General features: G+C 29.1%; 1 protein-coding gene across 19 annotated transcripts in view; it reads right to left on the bottom strand.

The window, feature by feature from the left end:
• Positions 1–17,916, bottom strand: part of LOC145297783 (FH1/FH2 domain-containing protein 3-like) — a 760,653-nt gene that overhangs the window by 689,317 nt on the left and 53,420 nt on the right. For 8 of the 19 annotated variants that reach the window (XM_080144067.1, XM_080144064.1, XM_080144046.1 and 5 more), the window contains exon 2: positions 3,527–3,652. The exons of 5 other annotated variants lie outside the window; for them this stretch is intronic. In XM_080144067.1, the coding sequence (XP_080000193.1) occupies positions 3,527–3,652 (126 nt within the window). The remainder of the gene's footprint in view (positions 1–3,526; positions 3,653–17,916) is intronic. 6 more of the 19 variants (XM_080144043.1, XM_080144045.1, XM_080144048.1 and 3 more) reach the window with 1 other exon arrangement.

Raw genomic sequence — 17,916 nt, 5'->3', positions numbered from 1 at the left:
TGGCTCAAAGTAAGAAAGATCAAGAAAGGATATCAAAAATAAATAGCAATCGGAGGGATCAAGACCATTGCATGTATGAAGGGTAGTGTTGCATCACATAACGTTGGTCCACCGGTTGAGTCAGACTCCATATTCTTAAATTGATTACTCATATTCCAAAGAATGATGACGTCACTATTTTTATTGAATAATTTGATAAATGATTTTTGAACCCTCAATTTTGAATATTATCTCAAACTTTAATGCAATATTACTGTTTCTGAATGTTTGTGATAAGGGTTATTTTGTTTATCCGCATCCTGAGTGTTATTTTTAAAACTTTTCGGTCGATGTAAACTCCGGCCTTCTTCAGGTGTATCTTGTCGAACGGGAATATTTATATTTGAATTTGTACGTGATTTCGAACGGACTCCCTTATTTTAGTCAAGGGGATAGCATGTTCTAATTTCGCCAGCCAGCATCGTGTAGAAGTCTTAAGCATTAAAATAATTTGCGAATTACTTAATGCTTCTATTCTGTCATGGCTGACGGAACGAGAACGTGCTTTAACGTCGTTAATACTTTTAAAAATGGACCGTGCGTTGGATGTAGAGACTCGCTTAGCAATGAAAACTTTGACACGAACTTTTTATTAGGAAACAGAAAAAAGTTATTTCTTTCTTTCGGTTTCACACGTCAGTCACCGACACGTATTTATAACACAACACAATAAGTTTGCTCTCCTAGTCAGATATCAGTCCTTTGCTTTTAGCTGTAGACTGCCGTTGTGTTGCAGTAATTCTCTCTAAGACCCACGTGCCGACCGGCTGACTTTCGAAGAGATAGGAGAAAGAGAAAACTCCCGTGTTTATCCAACGACCTTTCGAATCGTGACACGTTTTTCCCTTTTTCCATTCCCCCCTTTTTCTTTCGATCTTGATGCCTGTATATGCATTTCATTCCGTGACACCACGCTTACACCATGGCTTAAATGCTGAGGTAACACTAACTTGGCACGTGATTCGTCAATATCCGTACGTGTCATGGTTTGGTCATTAACACATGGAGCCAGTGGATTAAATAACCGGTTTTGTTCGGAATCTGGTACAGATTTCCGAGTTCGACATAGCAATTCTCGAATTCAACAAGATACACCCGAACAAGATCAGAGGTTACATCGACCGAAACGTTATGAGAATGACAATCAAGACAGGGACAGTAGTCTGAATACTTCGAATGATACAAATTATGTAATCTTTTCCAACAAACGCCATCTGCAAATATATTTGTAACTTTACGTTTTGGAGTGTTGAGTTTCTTTATAAAATACCAGAAATGAGATTGAATTTTGGCTTCTATAAACCACACTCAATCATAAAATGCTATGAACTAATAGGTTTAAATAGAGCTTATGATAATAATTGTTATGAAAACGTGTTAATGCATATATTAGTAATAATGCTCGATAACAAGAGGCTAATTGGCATTTATAATTACAAATGATATTTCGGGGTAATAATCTATATATTAACACGATAGCGTGTGTGTTATTTTCTGTGTCACGCATACATCCGGGTCGTTTAATTGTTTCTGGTCATAATTAACTTTACCAGGAATTCTTAAGTTTTGGTTTCGATTATAGCTAATGGCACTTCAGTCATCTATTTTTTATAAAGAATTTTATCAAGAATTCTTCATAAGTTTTGGTTTCGGTTTCGATTATAGCTAATGGCACTCCAGTAATCTATTATTTTTTAAATAAATAATTTAATCAAGAATTCTTCCTACGTTTTAGTTTCGGTTATGGCTGAAGGAACTCAAGTTATATATACATATATTTTTTTCATATTTTTTTTCGGTTTCGATTCAAGGTAATGCGCCCAAGTCATATGGATATATATTTTTTTAATTTTTGGAAATCGCAACTTTATAACATAAAAATCGATAGTACATTTACTCTAATAATATATACGAAATCTGCCAGAATTAAAATATCATATTTAAGCGTACTTTACGGCCGGGTTTTGCCGGACGTTCGTGCTAGCTTATATAAATACTTTTTCAGTTTTAACAAAAAAAAAGCTACAATAATATCAGAGTGTCTCCGTTTGCACTGAACCTCTGTAACATCAATATATTACATATGAATGAGTTCCCTGTGGAATTTCCACAGTTCCCGCTAGTTCTTCCGTATTGTAAAAGTTTTTACTTAAAGAAAAAAATAGACGAGAAGAAATGAGGAAAAATCAATAAGAAATATTGTCCATCTATCTCTCTATATATATCTTCTATTATATTGTGTGTCTTTGAGTTCGTTCCCTATGGGCTCGAAAACGGCTGAGCCGATTTTTATGAAATTACACAGGAAGAAACTCCATGCACCTGGCAATATTCTTAGATAGGGTTTGTATAGGAATATCTTCGATAAGTATCGATAATCGAAACAATCCGATGAAATAAGGAACAGGCGATTTGGATCGAAGTTTCTATCTTACACAGTCTAATGTCAAATGCATTTGAGAAGTTTTATGTCCACACAAGCCGAAAGGCTCGAGATGTAAAATCAACAGTAGGCTCTTTGATTTGACAGGGGCGCGTCCGAAATTAATGTTTCTGCTTAGAACAAATTTGCACTATGATACTTGGCTTTCTCATTTTAAACTTGAATTTAAGCCATTATATATATATATATTAAAATAAACTCCACAGTAGGTTCTCTACAGTGCAATGTAGACTAAAATATATTGTGAAATAATCATAGGTTGCTGGTTTCGTTTTCGCTGTGTCTCATGCTACTCTCATCCTTCTCTGGTGTACTTTTAGTGATACTGGTGGTAGATCACCATAAAGCTGCTGGTTTGCTGCGCGCCTCTTCCATGATGTATTGAGGACCATCCTGAGCATTCGCGTGTAACAGCGGCCCAATCTCTTTTTCAGCGCATCTGCACCATAGAGAAGGACTGTTTCTACTGTGGCAACAAACAGTCTTACTTTCAACTTTTCTGAGAGAGTAGATGACCATATCTTCCTCAACTCGTGACATACACTCCATGCTAGTGATTTTTCTCACCTCCAAATTTTTTTCACTGCTCTCTGACCATGCTGCAAGGTAGTAGAAGTTCGCGACAACCTTGAACAGAGTCTTATCGAGTGCTTTCACTGCAATTGTGTCAACCTGATTAAAGGTTTGTATCTCTGTTGTCTTGGCATTGCAGTAGAAACCCACCAATCGCGATTTGATTGAAAATAGTCGATTTCACCGATTTCGATGACAAAAAGAAAAGAGGTGTGAAACATTCGTTGATCATCATTCAATCCCGGGCAACGTCGGGTGACCAAACTAGTAACTTGATAATTGTATACTACCCCGAAATATGGTCAAAATGCAATAACCACCTTATTCGAACATCTGAGTTTAATCTTAAACATATGCATTGATACACCTAATGTACTAAAACATAACAATTATTGCCACTAGATTGTTTAAAGAATCAATGAAGTCCGGTGTACCTCGAGAGTGTGCCCCACGTTACCGTTCATAGCTGACCTGATTAATAACCTGTGGGGAGCTTGGGTTGCGTAGAACCACGTTTAACGTGCTTCGTTGAGTGTCTTGCGCGCTTACAGAACGTCTTCTCCCATCTTCAGGATGAAAACTTGCGATGGTGTTGGACTAGAAAAATAGCCACAGTCAATGTTTATTATTTTGAATGTTAGTTTCGTAAATGTGATGATAATAAAATAAATAATAATAATAATAATAATAACAAACACAATAACAACAACAATAATAACGTAACATAAATAATCGTAGCAGTACTCGGAACACTTCAGAAAAAAAAAACCTTGAAAAAAAAAAAAAAAACACTGAAAAAAAAAAAAAAAAAAAAAAAAACAACCTGAAAAATTATGAAAAAAGGGTAGCATTTACATGGTACAAAACAATACATAAAAGACAATCGAAATAAAAAAAATATATATACTGCTGCGCGGTAATCAACTGATAACTTAAGAAACACAACTAGAAATATAGAACGTGCTTAAACAAAAGAACACAGATATTGTCTGGGTGGAATTTTGGAAAAACATTATAGATTGACGAATTCGGCACCACAGAAAATGCCTGCCCCGTATTTAAAGGGATGGAAACACTGAGGGGCTTTAACACTACCAAGGAGACCACTAGAAATACATGGAGAACCTAGTGGTTTTCTTAGATATTTCTCTCTCTCTCTCTCTCTATATATATATATATATATATATATATATATATATATATATATATATATATATATATATATATATATATTTCTATATATATTATACATATACATATTTCTCTCTATATATACATATTTCTCTATATATATTATATATATACATATTTCTCTATATATATTATATATATATATTATATATATATATATTTCTCTATATATATTATATATATACATATTTCTCTCTATATATTATATATATATATATATATACATATTTCTCTATATATATATTATATATATATATATACATATTTCTCGATATATATTATATATATACATATTTCTCTATATATATTATATATATATATACATATTTCTCTATATATATTATATATATATATACATATTTCTCTATATATATTATATATATATATACATATTTCTCTATATATATTATATATATATATACATATTTCTCTATATATATTATATATATATATACATATTTCTCTATATATATTATATATATATATACATATTTCTCTATATATATATTATATATATATACATATTTCTCTATATATATTATATATATATATACATATTTCTCTATATATATTATATATATATATACATATTTCTCTATATATATTATATATATATATACATATTTCTCTATATATATTATATATATATATACATATTTCTCTATATATATTATATATATATATACATATTTCTCTATATATATTATATATATATATACATATATCTCTATATATATTATATATATATATACATATATCTCTATATATATTATATATATATATACATATATCTCTATATATATTATATATATATATACATATTTCTCTATATATATTATATATATATATACATATTTCTCTCTATATATTATATATATATACATATTTCTCTCTATATATTATATATATATATACATATTTCTCTCTATATATTATATATATATACATATTTCTCTCTATATATTATATATATATACATATTTCTCTATATATATTATATATATATACATATTTCTCTATATATATTATATATATATACATATTTCTCTATATATATTATATATATATACATATTTCTCTATATATATTATATATATATACATATTTCTCTATATATATTATATATATACATATTTCTCTCTATATATTATATATATACATATTTCTCTATATATATTATATATATATTTCTCTATATATATTATATATATATACATATTTCTCTATATATATTATATATATACATATTTCTCTCTATATATTATATATATACATATTTCTCTATATATATTATATATATACATATTTCTCTATATATATTATATATATATATATATACATATTTCTCTATATATATTATATATATACATATTTCTCTATATATATTATATATATATATATATATACATATTTCTCTATATATATTATATATATACATATTTCTCTATATATATTATATATATATATATATATACATATTTCTCTATATATATTATATATATACATATTTCTCTATATATATTATATTTCTCTATATATATTATATATATACATATTTCTCTATATATATTATATTTCTCTATATATATTATATATATACATATTTCTCTATATATATTATATTTCTCTATATATATTATATATATACATATTTCTCTATATATATTATATATATACATATTTCTCTATATATATTATATATATATATATTTCTCTATATATATTATATATATATATACATATTTCTCTCTATATATTATATATATATATACATATTTCTCTATATATATTATATATATATATATACATATTTCTCTATATATATTATATATATATATATACATATTTCTCTATATATATTATATATATACATATTTCTCTATATATATTATATATATACATATTTCTCTATATATATTATATATATACATATTTCTCTATATATATTATATATATACATATTTCTCTATATATATTATATATATATATATACATATTTCTCTATATATATTATATATATATATACATATTTCTCTATATATATTATATATATATATACATATTTCTCTATATATATTATATATATATATACATATTTCTCTATATATATTATATATATATATACATATTTCTCTATATATATTATATATATATATACATATTTCTCTATATATATTATATATATATATACATATTTCTCTATATATATTATATATATATATACATATTTCTCTATATATATTATATATATATATACATATTTCTCTATATATATTATATATATATATACATATTTCTCTATATATATTATATATATATATACATATTTCTCTATATATATTATATATATATATACATATTTCTCTATATATATTATATATATATATACATATTTCTCTATATATATTATATATATACATATTTCTCTATATATATTATATATATATATACATATTTCTCTATATATATTATATATATATACATATTTCTCTATATATATTATATATATATACATTTTTCTCTCTATATATTATATATATATACATATTTCTCTCTATATATTATATATATATACATATTTCTCTATATATATTATATATATATACATATTTCTCTATATATATTATATATATATACATATTTCTCTATATATATTATATATATATACATATTTCTCTATATATATTATATATATATACATATTTCTCTATATATATTATATATATATACATATTTCTCTATATATATTATATATATATACATATTTCTCTATATATATTATATATATACATATTTCTCTATATATATTATATATATATACATATTTCTCTATATATATTATATATATACATATTTCTCTATATATATTATATATATACATATTTCTCTATATATATTATATATATACATATTTCTCTCTATATATTATATATATACATATTTCTCTATATATATTATATATATACATATTTCTCTCTATATATTATATATATACATATTTCTCTCTATATATTATATATATACATATTTCTCTCTATATATTATATATATATTTCTCTATATATATTATATATATATACATATTTCTCTATATATATTATATATATACATATTTCTCTATATATATTATATATATACATATTTCTCTCTATATATTATATATATACATATTTCTCTATATATATTATATATATACATATTTCTCTATATATATTATATATATACATATTTCTATATATATATTATATATATACATATTTCTCTATATATATTATATATATACATATTTCTCTATATATATTATATATATATATATACATATTTCTCTATATATATTATATATATACATATTTCTCTATATATATTATATATATATATACATATTTCTCTATATATATTATATATATATATACATATTTCTCTCTATATATTATATATATATATACATATTTCTCTCTATATATTATATATATATACATATTTCTCTATATATATTATATATATATTTCTCTATATATATTATATATATATTTCTCTCTATATATTATATATATATTTCTCTCTATATATTATATATATATTTCTCTCTATATATTATATATATATTTCTCTCTATATATTATATATATATTTCTCTCTATATATTATATATATATACATATTTCTCTATATATACTATATACATACATATTTCTATATATATATTATATGCAAATTTCTTCATATATATTATATACATGGAGAATCTAGTGGTTTTCTTATATATTTATATAAGGTAAAACTGTAAATTATAATTTACAAGTATTTATTGTTCGACAAGATACTCAAAATAAGAAATATGCATATAAAGTTATTGAAAATTCTGTCCAACAATAAATTCTTGTAAATTATAATTTACAGTTTTTAAATTTTCTATTTTGGTTAGAATTACTTTATTAATATTTATATTCGCTCTAAATTTATAAAGGATTTTGACTTGTAAACTTCATTTTTAATTCTTGATATCCCCCCTCTCTCTTTATATATATATATATATATATATATATATATATATATATATATATATATATATATATATATATATATATATATATATACGGCCACCATTCTCCCATGTATGGAGTATTGTTGTCAAATTTGGGCTGGTGCAACTGCTACTAGTCTCTTGCTCCTAGACAAGGTTCAAAAGAGAGTCGCCAATCTGATAGGCCCTGAACTGGCATCTAAGCTTCAGCCTCTGTCCCATCGACGAAGCGTTGCATCCCTCTGCCTGTTCTACAAGTATTTTAATGGTGAATGCTCTGACGAACTGCAGACACTTGGGCCCCCACGACGTAGACACCCTCGACAAACCCGACAGGCAGCTAAATCTCACCCCCACACAGTAGAGATCCCTAGATGTAAAATATCTTTTTACTCCAGTAGTTTCTTCCCCAGAACCGCTAGACTCTGGAATTCCATTTCAGGTTCCTGCTTCCCTAACTGTACTGACATGCAGAAGTTCAAGTGTAACGTGAACCGACGTCTTACTGCCCAAATCCCAACATAGTGTCCCAGTAGTTGCTTCCCCTGATAGTAGCACCCTACAGGAAAGTGGCAATGTGCCTTGTTTGGGGTGAAAATGTAATAATATATATATATATATATATATATATATATATATATATATATATATATATATATAAGTGCCCCGAAGAGATCGTACAAATCATTTAATTGATATATTTTAATGTATATGTTTCAATTCTCATATAGTAGTCTTGAAAAGCAATAAAACAAAAAGAAGTAAATTTTATTACTAAGTTTGATAAGCGTCTTTTTAATTCACGGTAACTAATATATATATATATATATATATATGTGTGTGTGTGTGTGTGTATATGGAAATGTCTAAAAAAAGAATACGAAAAGTATAAAAGCTTATAACTTTTCATTATTCGTTTCCAATTGGTGACGTGCAGGAATACAAAATAATATTATGAATAAGAGAAAAGAAAATACTTCAAAACTGTAAAATAACATTTACAATTATTTTTAATTCGACAGAATACGCAAAAAACAAAAACAAAACAACAAAAAAAAACAATACTTTGCAAAGTCCTTATTCCGCGGAGTTAATATATACATGTTATTATTGATTGAAGTTTACCTTTGATTGTATCAGGTAAACATTTCATTTCCGCTGTATTGATAGTTTCTTAATGTATATATAACTTAAAGATATTTAGAAATAAACCCACAAAAAAATAAAAAAAAAAGCATATAAATAGCTTTCTATTTAATACAAAACGTTTACGAATGAAACGTTTCAATAGCATTCATTCAAGACCCACATATTGTTTGGGAAATCCACCAGAAGCAAGCAAGCTAAGAACATTTAACTTCGGGGAAATAACTGGATAAGATTTGATGACCTGCCAAAGCGCCAATACTTGGCAGTCATTGAATTATGACTTTCCTTCTTAACATGATCTTATATTTATCAAGTCTAATAGTCTAACAGTAGCCTTGTTGCTGTCGGGATGGTGTATGCCTTTTTTTTATTTAAGTCTCTATCAAACTTTACCTTCTTTTTGAAAAAGGGTTAGTTGCTTATTTAAAGCCTAGGTCATCCTTACACCTTTTTCGTAAGTCAATGTCGTCTTATCCTTGCTTTCTGGCTTCACACACCCATAACTGAGCTGGTGTCTAACTTCCTTGCAAAGTCGTAGATAATATGTTGTCAGTAAATTATATGATTACCCTTTCGCCTTCTCAGTTAATCCACGAAAGATCGAGGTTTATACCAAGGCATCTTTCCATCAACATATGTTTGAGCGCAATAATTATACTCTGACCCATGAGTCGCTCCATCTGTCACCAGATGTATAATTTTATCAGTTAAAATGTTAGGGTTTTCATACAGTGGCATTTGGGACAGAAATAAAACACAAAATGGCTACGTTTTGTGAATAAAAATAAAACATGAAATAAAGATAATCAAAACATCTGAAAATGTCTGAAAGAAAAAAAATGAAATGTTTGTCAATAACAAATTGGTTGTCAAAACAAATAAATTGACATTAACATATTTTCCAAATATTTATATGAGGATTAATTGTTTTTATTATTAGGATTCTTCGGACTACTGTTTTCATCTTGGGCTAGTTTAACAAAATTTCGCTCGTTATATCATCTGACCTTCTTCGGTTGCTTCACTCCGAACTAGAGAATTTGCACAGAATTTCGAACGAAACACTTTATTTAATGCTCAACAAGTACCCCCAACGCGGGACACAGATTTAACTCTCCATATATTTAAAGCCATCTAACTGTAATTTAATTTAATATTATCACAATAACTTTTATGCTATTCAAACGAAGAAGCTTTAAATAAACTAGTAATATTTTTTTAAAAATGTATAGCGTATAGAAATTAATGAAAATGCGAAACCAAACTAAAGTTTACATTATCGACGCTTTAAAACGATGTAGTGATTATTTCGTAGACGTAAACACACCCGTGTTTTAAAAAATCTAGCAAAACTCAAATAATGGTAAGATTTTCATGTAATTTTCGATATGTATTCAATTTTAAATAGCCTTATATTTTAAAAGCATTTATTGCTAAATATGTGAGGGGAAGTATTTTTGTTTAAGTGTTTTACCCCAAATATTTCATGTTACGAAACATAAACAAAATAAATTTAGATCTATAAAATTATAGATATATATATATATTCAGGTGCATACCTCATATATATTATATATATATATATATATATATACACTAGCAAAAGTACCCGTCGTTGACTGTGTTCAAAAACAGCCTACAAAAACTTGACTCTGATTTATGAAAGTATTATAGGTTACGAAAAGGAAGGGTTGTAAAGAGATAGCTTCGAATTTGAGGGTATCAAAACCAAAGCAAAATATGATGAAAGTAAAAATAAAATAGATAAACTCCATAATTTATTATACCATACATGTCCACACTGAAACACTTATCACAATATTCTGTGGATCTATATTAAAAAACCTTGTTAAACTTTGTGACATATTTCCATTCTATGGAGGTCAGGCGCGAACGAACACCCCATAATTTTATTATACCATATTTCTTCAAACTGAAACATAATTATCAAAGTATACTTACGCAGATAGATATGAAAAGTCTTGTGCCTCTTTCTATTCTATGGAGGCCAGGCGCGAACGCAGAGCCCACCATTTTATTATACCATCCCTACTTAAGTTAAAGCATATTATCAAACTATTATGTACTTCTATATCAAAAACACCAGTAACCGTTTTTAAAATTTTTTAAAGTTTTTATTTCCTTACTTTGTGAACCAGGCGCGAATGCAGACCCCGCAATTTTAATGAATCATCATTATGTCAGATCAAACATACCCATTCCTGTGTCTTGATACATCTTCTATCATTATATGTAATCAGTTTTCTATAATAGTCAACTATATAGGAGCCTGTTCGTGACCAGACACACCCACAGACGTTCAGCGTTATATATATATATATATATACACACATACATACACACATATATATATACATATTTACACATATATCCACACAAATCTATACATAACTACACACTCACACATATATATATGTACATACCTACACACATATATATATATATATACGTACTTACACACATATATATATACGTACTTACACAAACACACACACATATATATATATACCTACACACACACCTATATATATACGTACTTATACACACACACATATATATATATATACCTACACGCACATACACACACCTATATATACGTACTTATACACACACACATACATATATATATATATATATATATATACCTACACGCACATACACACACACCTATATATATATAGATATATATATATATACCTACACGCACATACACACACACCTATATATAGATATATATATATATATATATACATACCTACACGCACATACACATATATATATATATATATACATATATATATATACATCCCTACCTACACACACACATACATACATACATACATACATACATAAAAAGAGGCTCCTTCAGTCTTGACAGACTATTGATTCCTCCTCGTAGGGTTCCTGCACATGAATTTTTTGTGGCCAGAGTTTCGCAATCTCCAACCACACCTCTCCTGAGTCGAGATTGTTGAATACCAGTGGCAAGTGGAGGTTCAGGACGACTGGAAACAATGCCGAGATAAGCGGAAAGCACACACAGCGACTAGAATTCCCAAATGGTTACCCATCTGGTACTAGCCAGGCTCAACGTTGCTTAACTTAGGTGATCTGACGGGGACCGGTGGGTCAACGTGATTATGTCATACAAAAGAAGCTTTAAATAAACTGATGTGTGTGTATGTATACACATACATGTATATATGTGTGTATGTATATATGTATACACATACATGTACATATATACATACATATATATGCACATAAATACATGCATATATATGCATACATACACACATATATAAAAAAAATTCGAAGGTAGAAAAGCGTTTATTTTTTCACCAACAGATTATACCATTTCAATAATGATCCGGTCATTGTTGATTTTGTGGTGGGAGTTTAGTTCTGTGTAGTTTTAGGAGGGTTATCCTCTCATGCTTTACCTTCTATCTTTGAGAATGGGTTATTTCATTACTAATCATCTGAGGCGCACTCGCCGGGAATTGCCGACCGGGCTGCTCTGTCACATTTTGTAGGTCAGCGGGAGAGAACTAAAGAAACCCAACCGTATGTTGCCTATTACGTATACGTACAAAAACTAGACCCAAAAGTCGGAATATTTGTTTTTCTGTGTTTTAATGAGGTTGTGTTTGATCAACACTGCTGGAGAGCTATGTGACTAAATACTTCATTGTTTTTAAATTAACAAAACGCTTTTTCATGGTAAAGAACTGATGATCGCTGCAATATTTTTAAGATTGGCGCAGAGGTTATAAGAGATTGACTCACAAGCAAAGAAGTTTTCCAATGAAGAACTTGAGCCTAAAAATACGTTTATATAAATTTAAAAGTTTAAAACTTTACAGATACATATAGATATATGTGGATGAGTGTGATTTTATGTTTAAAAGAAAGGAATGTGATAAATCCATGCGAAAAAGGAACCAACAGAAAACGCCCCCACTTCTTTCCATCAACGATAATAACTGACGTCTTCACAGATGTAGTCGAAATAAAAACTTGTTTATGTGGATTAATTGAAAAGTACTTGGCTCTAATTTCTTCCCTTCAAGTAGAAAGAGACTCAAGCCTTACTTTAAATCAATGCAGCCGATTTACTGAGCTTTATTGAATTAAACACGTTTTTATACATCAGTTGGTTTTACAGACTCACGCATGCACAGGCAGCGTGCATATACTATGTGTGTGTGTGTGTGTGTGTGTGTATATAGAAACGCTTTGAGGGGGAATTTACTAATCAAGAAAAAAACAAATACCAAAACTAAATATAAATATAGTTATTTAATATTTTAATCCCAACCAAATTAAAAGCTCAATACATTCACGGAAGACAGTAGAGCTTACGATAAATGATAATAAAGAACAGAGCTGTAAAGTAGAAATTCAGAAATAGTTTTTATTATTTTTTATTCTATTTTATTTATTATTTTTTTTACATGGAAGTCACCATTTATCAAAGTCAGGAGGCCACTCGAGGATAAGGGTTATTTCGTGTACAGTAATCAATGGGATAATATCGCAGTAATCGTTAGTATTGGAGATTTGATAAAGTGTCTTACTTAAGGGGGCGGTTTATCAGGAATTTATTTATGTTGGACTTGAAGACATCCAAGTTGTAGTCAGGTGAGAAACAGGCAAACAGAAGAGAGTTCCACAGGCGTGCATTTCTAAGAAAAAAAGCTTTGATCATGGAATCTATGTTTTGATTTAGGCACAGATAAAGAGTGGGGAAAATTACTGACAGTGGTTTCAACTTGACGGGTGTTTTTTCGTGAAAGATTGGCAAGGGGGGACTAGAGATTTGAGCTCAGACGAGCACTTGCCATGAAAATAACGATAAAACAAAGACATGCTCGCAACATCCCTTCTGTGGGAGAGAGGTTGCAAGAAAGAGAAAGGGGCATCCCCCACTAGGCTACGAAGTCTATTTTGTATTCTGTCAAGGCAGGGTAGATTTCAGCACCTGTCCAGATATAGCAGCAGTACTCCATCCTTGGACGTACTTGGCTTTTATATAGATAGAGAATGGCATCAGCAGTGAGATATCTACTGGAGCGGTAGAAGGATCCCACCATTTTTCCAGCGACCTTGGCAACGGATTTGATGTACGTGTTCCATTTCAGAGCAGGAGTAAAGGTCAATCCCAATCAAAACATGGAGCCTCCCCAAGACGAGAGCCATCTATTTCAATTGATGCCAGATGGGGATCAGAGCGTTGATGATATAAAGGAAGAAGCTTAGTATTAGATGCATTAAAAGTAACCGGACACCCCCTCCCCTTCGGCAGAATATTCCAAAGCTGATAGCTAGGTGCTTCTTTCAAAGAATACTAATTCTTCTAATCAGAGGAAAAACTGTTAGCAAAATAATCAGATAGTCATACAAAAATTTTAACATTTCTATGTATTTGCTGGTTATTGCATTCGATGAAACTTAAAGTTTGATGTATTGCAGTCACAAAATTAACAAAAACATAATATAAATATGGAAAACAGTTCATGCGGACATTATATATATGCATTTATATATATAAGTGAAGATGTCTGTTTGTGTGTGTGTGTACATTTCACTACGCAATATCTCTGTCAATTTTAAGTCTACAGACTCGAAATTTGATATACATGGTACTGAGATTTGGGAAAATCTTTGTAATCCGTTTTCAGCCAGGAAATTGTTAAGGGGTCAAAGTTCATCGATTTTACCTTTCAGAACTCTACCAAACCCCTCCGACAATTTGGTGTCCAAACACGTGAAATTTTGGATATAGGTTCTTTGGACATGAGTCTTAATAACTTGATTTGGGCCGAAAACAATAAATGTTAAGGGGTCATAATAGGGGTCAACGTTTAAAAAAAATTGACAGTTTTTTTTGGTTGCTCAACATACACCTCTAAACATCCGAGCAACGCCGGGCTGAAATGCTAGTATCATATATATAAATAATACTAGCATTTCTATACAATATATATTATAGTAAATAATTATGTCAGCCCCTTTAAGAAACTCGTTTCTATCGTTGAACACTTTAAAGTTGAATTAAAGTCGGTCAATTTAGCTCGCATGGGCAGATCATCATATAATGATTAGATCACTCTGACAGACGTGAAAAAACATTTAAAAATAAATGTTTAAATTTCAACAATATTTCTCGCGGTTAACATTGCCCGAATGGATTAAGTCCTTGCTAATAGATTCAGAGATGGCTTCGTTACCGGATTCGAATCTCTTGACCGGTGTTAATCGTGACACCTTGCACTGATGACTCCCGAAAGGATGAAACACTAGTGTCTGTATTATTTAATTATTATAGTAAATAATTATGTCAGCCCCCTTAGGAAACTCGTTTCTTATCGTTAAGCACTTTCAGTTGAAATAAAGTCGGTCAATTTAGCTCTTATGCGCAGATCATCATATAATGATTAGATCACTCTGACAGACGTTAAAAACATTTAAAAATAAATGTTTAAATTTCAACAATATTTCTCGCGGTTAACGATTGCCGAATGGATTTCGTGGAGTCAGAGATGGCTTCGTTGCCGGGTTCGAATCTTTCGACCAGCGCTAATCGTGACACCCTGCACTGATGATTTCCGTAAAGATGAAATACTAGTGTTTGTGGGCATTTAATAATTATTATAGAAAATGAGATATATATATATATATATATATATATATATATATATATATATATATATATAGTAATTTATAAAATATATATGGCGATTAAGCTACACTGAATATTCTGCGTTTCATCCAACTATAGCATTCGTCAGGCTTATGCGCGAATTCTGTCGTTGCTTCTTGTTTTTATACATGTTGAGGATTTCTAGTCGGCCAATCAGCTTTCTAGTATCCACCGCGCCCCTTCCTACCAGCCAATGGGCATGCATTTTATCAAACAAAGGATCTGTTTTAGAACTAGGTTAGTGGGTTTAGGTGGTCGTTCTCTTTTTTTTTTTTTATACATATAAATATACCTATGTGCACACAACAATGCACATATATATATATATATACATACATACACATACATATATGTATGTGATCGTTTATGTATATTCATGTTTATTTAATTTATTTATTTGTTTTTTTCCCTATTGTTATTGTTAGTTTTAAGAAATTTAAAAAGAATCGGAAAATATTGGAATCGTTACATCACTAATATATATATATATATATATATATATTAGTGATGTAACGATTCCAATATTTTCCGATTCTTTTTAAATTTCTAAATACTCATTTTAATCACGTTCAACCCTAACAACGCCTATCGCCACTTCAAAGTAAGGAGCTTCTATTTGGGACCATTCTTAGGAAAAATGAACAAGATGTTTGTTTACATTACATTTAAATTTCTGTATGTCAGTACAGTTAGGGAAACAGGTAGCACGAAGGGAAGTCCAAAATCCAGCTGTTCGAGAGAAGAAACTATTAGAGCAGAAATCTTTCTGGCATCTCAACAGTGAAGGGGTGTGATTTTGTTGCTAAGTAGATTCGTTGGGCATATGTACATCAATGGGGAAGAAGTGCAACTAGTTCATTACAGTACATTCCATTAAAATACTTGTAAAACAGGCAGAGATGTGACACTGCGGCGATGGAACAGGGGTTGGAGCTTAATTGACAAAATGGGACTTAGTAGATTGAAGACTCTTTTGGACCCTATCCAGTAGGAAGAGACTAGTGAAAGATGCACCAGCACAGTTGTGGCAACAATACTCCATGCATGGGCGAATGTTGGCTTTGTAGAGATACAGGATACTCGCAGGGGTGAGTACTCTTTTAGCACGATAGAGAAAACCGACGTTCTTTGCAGCAGTATTAGCAATGTCGTCAATGTTCCGTTTCATATTGTCTGTGAATATTAAGCCGAGGCGTTTAAAGAAAGAATTCTCAGGTAGGGTGTTATTTGATAATAAATGGTTTGGGAGGCGTCTTGCAAGTAGTAAAGGCAAGCAGCTTAGTCTTATTAGCATTAAATGTTACCATCCATTTACGGCCCCATCCCAAAACGAAATAGAGATTTGTTTTTTTTTTTATTCGGTTAATGTCTGCATATAATATCGCAAACATACAAATGCATTTAAGTGCACGTACACTGTATGAGTACATTTTCTGAATATTTATCTTTAATATTTTTTGTTTTACTAGTATTTTAATGGAATGTGTTCTGATGAACGCCTTACACTTAGCAACAAAATCACACCCCTTCACTGTTGAGGTCCTTAAATGCAGGAAAGATTCCTACTCTAATAGTTTCTTCCTGTGAACAGCTGGATTTTGGAATTCCCCTCGTGCTACCTGCTTTCCTAGCTGTACTGACACACAGAAATTTAAATGTAATGTGAACCAACATCTTGTTAATCTTTCATAGGCATGGTCCCATACAGTACCCCTTACTTTGAAGTGGGGAACGTGACTAAAATGAGTATTTAGAAATTTAAAAAGAATC

This window comes from Euprymna scolopes, chromosome 18 (genome assembly GCF_053919585.1).
Source record: "Euprymna scolopes isolate OS-2025 chromosome 18, ASM5391958v1, whole genome shotgun sequence".
Classification (NCBI taxonomy): domain Eukaryota; kingdom Metazoa; phylum Mollusca; class Cephalopoda; order Sepiida; family Sepiolidae; genus Euprymna; species Euprymna scolopes.
This window is presented reverse-complemented; position numbering and strand designations above follow the sequence as displayed.